The following is a 7,116-nucleotide window of genomic DNA, read 5'->3' as shown; positions in this document are numbered from 1 at the left end:
CGCTTATTAAGATACTTTGGTCTTGTTTTTTTGTTGTATCTACCAATACTTATTTAATCGTCAATACAACCAATGCAATCCCAACAAATCAAACAATTTTTAGACATACAAATGTTCATTTCCTCGTGAACAATCAATGGTGTAGACCTAACTAAGTTGGTTGTGTCCCTAGTATCAAACATTGTAGATGAACTAGTAATTTATCTTGTGCTTGAATATAGTACTAATTGTAGCCTATTCTTTTACTTACGGGAATCACAATAGGTCTTCGCTCAGCTGTAAAAATCTTGAAATTGCTATGAGTGGAATTTGTACTTCAACTGATCTACCCTCGTTTTTTTTACCCCGCAAAAAAAAATAGTAATATTGGAAAACCCTAGTGAATGAATCAAACTATTTGAACCATCAATTTGAAAGGCTCTTTATGTTTGTTCTACACAGGCGTGCATCTGGACCGTCCATCCAAGATCGAACGGCCGAACCCAGAGAAAAGCCCTCGGCGATAACGCCGTCGCGCAGCCGCACGAGGGGGGAGTGACGGCGAGATGCTTCGGGGCAGCCGACCGGCAGTGGCCACGGCGGCGGCGCTGCTCCTCTCGCCGGCGGCGGCGCCGGCGCCCCGCCTCCCGCGCCGATTCCTCTCCCTCACCGCCACCCCCTACCCGCTCTACTACGACCTCCTCGTCCACCGCCCCGTCAAACCCCCCAAATCCACCCCCTCCGACGCCACCGACGCCGCCGCCCCCCGCCCCCCGCCGCCCGACGCGGAGGGCGCCGACGAGCATCAGCAGCCCGCTCTCGACCGCGCGCAGCGCAAGTACCTACGGAAGCGCCGCAGCCGGCAGCTCCCGGACCCGGACGCCACCACGGGCACCAAGCCGACGACCACGTCGGAGATGGTGGAGCTGCGGCCGGAGGTGGTGGACTTCCCTCGCCTCCACGCGCGCGAGGAGGCGCTCTACTTCCACGACGCCTTCGCCATGCCCTGGGAGAAGGACAAGCACTACCGCATGCTCTACCGCCTCGAGAAGAAGTACTTCCCGGAGCAGTCCCTCGACAACGCCTTCGTCGCCGCCGACGCCGCCGCGCCGGCGCCCTCCGACGCCGCCGACAAGGGCCTCGTCTTCTTCGAGGAGGAGAAGGAGGAGGGCGGGGAGGTCGGGAAGAAGGAGGGGGCAGACAAGGGGGAGGTGCTGGAGAGGAAGGTGGAGGAGTTCTTCAGGGCCCTGAAGAAAGGGCCTGAGGAGGGGAAGGCCGACGACGCTTCGACGGTGGCGAAGAAGAAGGCGGTGTTGGGAGGGGCGCCGAGGCAGGTGAAGCGGGATGCGGAGAGGGAGGAAGAAGACTGGCCGCGGCCGCACCTCGCGAGCACGAGGACGGAGCTGCCGCCTAGGTGGGACGGCCCGACCGGGACCGTCGTGCTCATCGACAAGCCCAAAGGTGACATGTTCTCTTCCACATTGATGAATGATCTCAGTTTTTTGTGAATTCCATGGCAATGTATTGGTTGTGCAACGTGCCGATGGCATTGCTAAGTACTAATTAGCAGCCCACATATGAGATGCATACCACCAATCCACCTTTTATGTAGATGCAGTGTGTGTAGATGCTTACTTGCAGCCTTTATTTTAGAATTGGTGGCCATCTTGCAGAATGGGTGGATTAGATGGATGTGGTACATTTGAATTCAGATTTATATGTACAGTTGCAGGTTCACGAACTTTTCCATTACACGGTCCTGATATGGAGGTAGATTTAGATTTGGCATTTTGAATCCACCTTTGATGTAGATACAGTATGTGTAAATGCTTACTTGCAGCCTTTATTTTAGAATTGGTGGCCATCTTGCAGAATGGGTGGGTTAGATGGATGCTGTATATATACCATTGTAGGTTCACAAACTTTTCCGTAATATGGTCCTGATCTAGAGTCCATGCTTTATGTAGTTTAGATTTGGCATTTTGAATAACTGAATTGCTTATGTGAGTACATACATTACATGTCCTGTTACCGTAGCAGCACCTTTTATTTGGACAGTTTTCTGAAGTCATGTAATTAGTAAAAGAAATGGCATTGACAACGATGCTGAACTTGTCTTTCTACTAACTCAGAATGGAATTTGTCTTTTTACGGAATTCAGGGTGGACCTCATTTACTGTTTGTGGAAAACTACGGCGGTTGGTGAAAGTGCAAAAGGTGACTTCACAGTTTTCATGGTGTGTTGTTAATGTGGTTTTTGCTCCTCCACATGTTTATGGTAGCTTCGATTGCAGGTTGGCCATGCTGGTACTCTGGATCCTATGGCCACTGGATTGTTGATTGTTTGTGTGGGCAAAGCAACCAAAGTTGTTGATAGGTACTTTCTATTCTTCTCTTTTCGGGGGAAACCGTGAGGGTTACTGGAACAATCTTCCTTTCAATTATCACATTTCAATTTCAAGTTATTCTTGATTGTTATGACTTGGAATAATATCATCTGTATTCTGAAGAACTGGACTGATGACATCGTGTCCTCTCTCCTGCACTTAAAGCCTCATTTTGTGAACTCAAAGCCTATTTCCTGACTCAAATGTTTTCGTGATTTGAAGATATCAAGGCATGGTTAAAGGCTATAGTGGTGTTTTCCGGCTTGGAGAAGCAACATCAACCTGGGATGCAGATTCACCAGTATATATCTTAATATCTTTACAATGATCTACTGAGCATTCTTCTATTATAGGAACTATCAAATGGTTCTACTTTTAACTTATATGATATGAATCATATGAGGAAGTATAATGGAATACCAACTTATTAGATTCACAATTAGTTATGCTACCTATGGAATGTTCAATACACCAAACTGGAATGTAGATATGCTATCCTGGGAAAAAAAGAACACCTGATTGGTGATTACCTTGTTGACTGATATGACCAATGTCTCATTCTCAGTTAGTGTAGTTTAACTCTATACGAATTTGTATTATCCTCTGAATTGTGATGATTTTGGTCCTATCCTTTTGCTATATACAGTGTCACAGAAATCACAGTGTGTTTAAGACCAACACATACAAGGTTTGAGGTGCAACCACCCTTATAGGTCTACTCATAGAACTTGGTCGGTTGAGGCACCAAATCAACACGAATAATGCCATACAAAGTATACATGAACTTCTGAACTTACTCTACATGTATGTCTTGAAGTTCAAATTCATTTTCTGTTAGTAGGAATAATGTGAAAATTGTGACAGATGACCAATCAGAAGGAAAGGGGATACTGTTACTATTCACACTGAACTTATCTTTCGTTTGTTTCTTTTAACACATTTTGAGTTTGGTGCTGTTATTTTAAAGAGTGTTATAACACTTCATAGACTACATAATAAATTGCATTAATTTTCATGTTTATTTGGTGCTGAATAAAGCCAGGTTATGCTATTGGGCCCTGAAGATTTGCACCTGATGTGTTGCCATTAAGATCTTAAATTTTGATTTATTCGATCTCACCTTTTATTCGAGGACAATAAGTCACATCCAATTGTTCTTTGTCACTCAATCCTAGCTACTACTGAAAACTGTTAATGTTCACACCGGCTTGATTTGAATCACGTGCCATTTAGTTTATATTATGCCTAACCATCCCCATTTGTGGACAGGTTATTCAGAGGGAATCATGGGAACACATCAAAGATGAAGATATTAGAAAGGCAGCAGCATCATTCATGGGTGAAATATGGCAAGTTCCTCCGATGTTTTCTGCCATCAAGGTACACTATACCCTTCTATACTGAATCCATTGTTTACTCCTTGTAATTTATGTCATGCTGTTGCTAGTGCTCGACTTTGTAACTTCTTATTATGTATGGATGAGTGTCTTTGTAACCTGGATGGTCTGCACAACATGTGTCACGCCTCATTTGCATAACAGTCTACGCCGTTCGTGTTTATGGGGGAAAAAAGAGAAGGGCATTGAAAGATAAGATGCATTTTTTTCACCAGAGCGGCATAGCCGCCCTATCATACTGTAACTGCTGTAAACAATGACAAGGAGTTGTAATTGGGTATGGTTTTTGATCCTGGCTAGCCATTTGCACACTTGTGATTACATTATCTTGTCACAGAAATGTAGAATTACCAGTATATTATGTTCTCGGCCAAGCAAGAGGATGATAGATAATCCATTAATATTATATCGAATAATAGTAGGCTGTGATGTTGGGACAATAGAATTTTTAATTGTTATGTCTTCAGTGTGTTGGCACATGGTTTTTCCTGCCTATTACTGACCGCTTATCAACCAACCATGATGTAGTAGGTTTATAACTTGTGTTTTTGCAATTGATCATCGGCATCAGGTGGGTGGTGAAAAAATGTATGACAAGGCAAGGAGGGGCGAATCGATAGAGCTTTCACCAAGACGTATATCAATATACAAGTTTGATATCGAGCGCAGTTTAGAAGACAGGTATTCTTCCTTATTCCTCCCTTTTTCGACCTTCGCATTCCATGTGGACAATACAGATCCATACTTAAGCGTGTCATACTCTCATGCCATGTTTGAATCTCCTTGAAGATAAATTTTATTTGCAATCTACAGGCAAAATTTGATATTTCGAGTTACTTGCTCGAAAGGAACATACATTCGGTCCCTCTGCGCAGACTTGGGGAAAGCTCTTCGAAGGTCTGCTCTAACATTCTTGTAGTAGAGCTTTGTTTTGTTTGCATACATTCCTCTATGTGCCACATGATTTAACTGAATAAAATGCCATAATTACCTAAATAGTTATTTCTTTGGTTCTCAAAAAGAAGATTGTGTTGTAAGTGCGTGCAGATATCATGTTACCTTTTATCATCTTATTAGTTCAGCAAACTGCTTTCTCCCCCAATGAATGTTAGCATGTTCAACAAGTATTTGCATGTATTGAACTGGGGGATCTGTTTTTTGAATTTAACTATTGCACTATAGGTTACTATCTTCTGGTACTGATTCTGTTGAATGTAGTATCACAAAAGTGTCGTACATTTTATTTTTTCTGGAAGCATTTAATGGTTCACTTTTATCTTTTCATATGTGGTCTGAGAAGAATCCTGTTGTTCTACTTGTCATGAGTTACTACCCTTGGATATCTCCACCTCTTTTATGCTGATGCATTGTGATGACTAAATCTAATGTGTACGCATTTTCCTGCAGCTGTGCTCATTTAACTGCCCTTCGGAGGGACTCAATTGGTATGTTTTATATGAGCATTATATACATCCTGTGTTTTTTTACTACTCTATATATATGAGCATTATATACATCCTGTTTTTTTACTACTCTATATATATGAGCATTATATACATATGTGTTTTCAGGCACATAAGTCTCTTTGGCTTGGAAAATGCAAGTACTTTTATGCCATTGATTTTTATGTCTGCTTCACAGGTGACTATTCGGTCAATGACGCTTGGAACTTTGACGAACTGCAAGAACAAATCACCAAGGGATACCTATGAGAATTGGCCATGCCCTTTGGAAGATTGCGATCGAGAGCAGCTACTTCCAGCAAGGTCGTGGTGCAACCCGCTGATACAGTGGTATGGTTTGCTAGAATCAGGAATTCATTTGTTTTACCCTGAACGATGTATGACTGTCGCAGTTCTGTCATTTGCAAAACTATAATGAATGGACAGCCCTATGTTTTGCAAAATTGTAACGGATCCACTCGTGATGTAGCTCCTGTGCCGCAAATTTTGGTGTCCAATACATTATTTTTGATCAAATATGGTGTCGTTTCTTCTTTGTTGAGAAAGTTTATGTTCTTGCATTATGTGTACTTCCAATGCAAAAGGGTGAGTGTCTGTCAATCATGTGAAGAAGAGTCCAACTGGTTTCTCCTGGGAAGAGACATGAAGGTAACCAAAGCTTAGCTTAAAGGGATCAAGATTGGTCAATTCAGGTAATAATCCAAGGTTGCAGGTGTACATGTGCCAAGGGGTCAATCTCAACAAAAACGGCACACATCCAAGAGATCCTGAACAGCCCTAGCTAGTCAAGTGCTGAAACCAACCCTGCTGGAGAATCATCAGTCCCAAGCGACCGTCGTCATCAGCATCTGCTTCACAAACTCGACCCTCCGCAGCCGCTCCTCGAGGTCCTCCTTCGACGCGTCGTCCATCACAACCTGATTCAGCCTGCAAGGATGAAGAAAGCAGAGCATTTGGAGCTGTCAGTCAGCCACCATTGTTCAGGTTCAGGACCATCTTCCACTCCCAACCTTCAACAGTATCTGCACTAACCATACCTCTGATCATCTGAGGAAGGTGCAGCATGATCCTCCTCCTCGGCCTTGATGGGCTCCGGATCGACGACCGGGGGCGGCGCGAAGGCGCAGATGAACTGGGAGAGCAGAGGGTCGGGAGAATGGTCATCGGGAACCGGCCGGCCCATGATGTATGAGGATTCCTCAAAGTAGGAGTCCTCATCTTCATATGCCTCCTTGTCATCAGCTGCTGCTCCTGCCCTGGAAGAAGAGGACTTCCTCATCTGTGATCAAAATGGCATTGCCAGTGAGCTGCAATGTGGTTTGCAAGATGCAATGCCTGTCCATGACACTAGTGCCAGTGATGGTGAAGTTTTATTGTACCTTGAGTTGTTGTGAGTGTTGCTCCCTGAAATGCCCCGCCGTGTCGGCCCCGAGGTTCTCGGCGCAGATCGGGCACACCTGAAAGAAGAAGAAGAAGAAGCCACTGAATCACCAAAGAGGAATTTGTACCTCAAGGGAAGCCACTGAATCACCGGAGAGGGAAATGCAGGATGGTTTTCTTTTGTTCTTACAGCGTTCTTCATGTCGAAGCAGTGCTCCTCCTGCAGGTGGGCGCAGAGGAAGGGGACCTCCACCTCGACGTAGCAGAAGGGGCAGGGGAAGTACTCCCACCACTCATCTCCTCCTCCTGCAATTTTTTGTTCGTTTTGTTACACAGTGGTAAAAGACATGGGATAATCAGTGCCTCTGAGAAGAGGGAAAATCAGCAGTAAGTTCACAGCTGCATTCATGAAATTTTCTCTGAACTTTCAGGGCATTTTTGTGATGTGAAAGGAGAGAAATGGGAGTCACAAAAGCTGTGAGCCAACTGGACAGACACAATATTCAGATA

The 7,116-nt window shown here is 44.3% G+C and overlaps 2 protein-coding genes across 2 annotated transcripts in view; one reads left to right on the top strand and one right to left on the bottom strand.

Moving 5' to 3' along the window:
* The first annotated feature begins 479 nt into the window (after positions 1 to 479).
* On the top strand, positions 480 to 5,789 carry LOC123103870 (uncharacterized). Its single transcript, XM_044525562.1, has 9 exons — positions 480 to 1,440; positions 2,141 to 2,196; positions 2,274 to 2,356; positions 2,589 to 2,667; positions 3,636 to 3,746; positions 4,335 to 4,444; positions 4,577 to 4,660; positions 5,171 to 5,208; positions 5,405 to 5,789. Exons 1-9 carry the CDS (start codon positions 546 to 548, stop codon positions 5,473 to 5,475), a joined length of 1,527 nt encoding a protein of 508 aa, XP_044381497.1. The 5' UTR covers positions 480 to 545; the 3' UTR covers positions 5,476 to 5,789.
* An 80-nt stretch (positions 5,790 to 5,869) lies between these two features.
* Positions 5,870 to 7,116, bottom strand: part of LOC123103877 (protein DEHYDRATION-INDUCED 19 homolog 6) — a 2,213-nt gene continuing 966 nt past the window's right edge. The window contains exons 2-5 of the mRNA XM_044525572.1: positions 6,797 to 6,912; positions 6,606 to 6,683; positions 6,264 to 6,505; positions 5,870 to 6,153 (exon numbers count right to left, since the gene is read on the bottom strand). Of these exons, the coding sequence (XP_044381507.1) occupies positions 6,045 to 6,153; positions 6,264 to 6,505; positions 6,606 to 6,683; positions 6,797 to 6,912 (545 nt within the window). The 3' untranslated portion in view covers positions 5,870 to 6,044. The remainder of the gene's footprint in view (positions 6,154 to 6,263; positions 6,506 to 6,605; positions 6,684 to 6,796; positions 6,913 to 7,116) is intronic.

The sequence above is a fragment of the Triticum aestivum genome, chromosome 1B (genome assembly GCF_018294505.1).
Source record: "Triticum aestivum cultivar Chinese Spring chromosome 1B, IWGSC CS RefSeq v2.1, whole genome shotgun sequence".
Classification (NCBI taxonomy): domain Eukaryota; kingdom Viridiplantae; phylum Streptophyta; class Magnoliopsida; order Poales; family Poaceae; genus Triticum; species Triticum aestivum.
The sequence above is the reverse complement of the archived record's forward strand: the minus strand, read 5'-3'. Positions and strand labels throughout refer to the sequence as shown.

Coding starts and splice junctions, on each gene's coding strand:
- LOC123103870 (XM_044525562.1), top strand. CDS start 546: ATGCTTCGGGGCAGCCGACCGGCAGTGGCCACGGCGGCGGCGCTGCTC. Junction 1,441..2,140: donor GCTCATCGACAAGCCCAAAG/GTGACATGTTCT, acceptor TACGGAATTCAG/GGTGGACCTCATTTACTGTT. Junction 2,357..2,588: donor GCAACCAAAGTTGTTGATAG/GTACTTTCTATT, acceptor CGTGATTTGAAG/ATATCAAGGCATGGTTAAAG.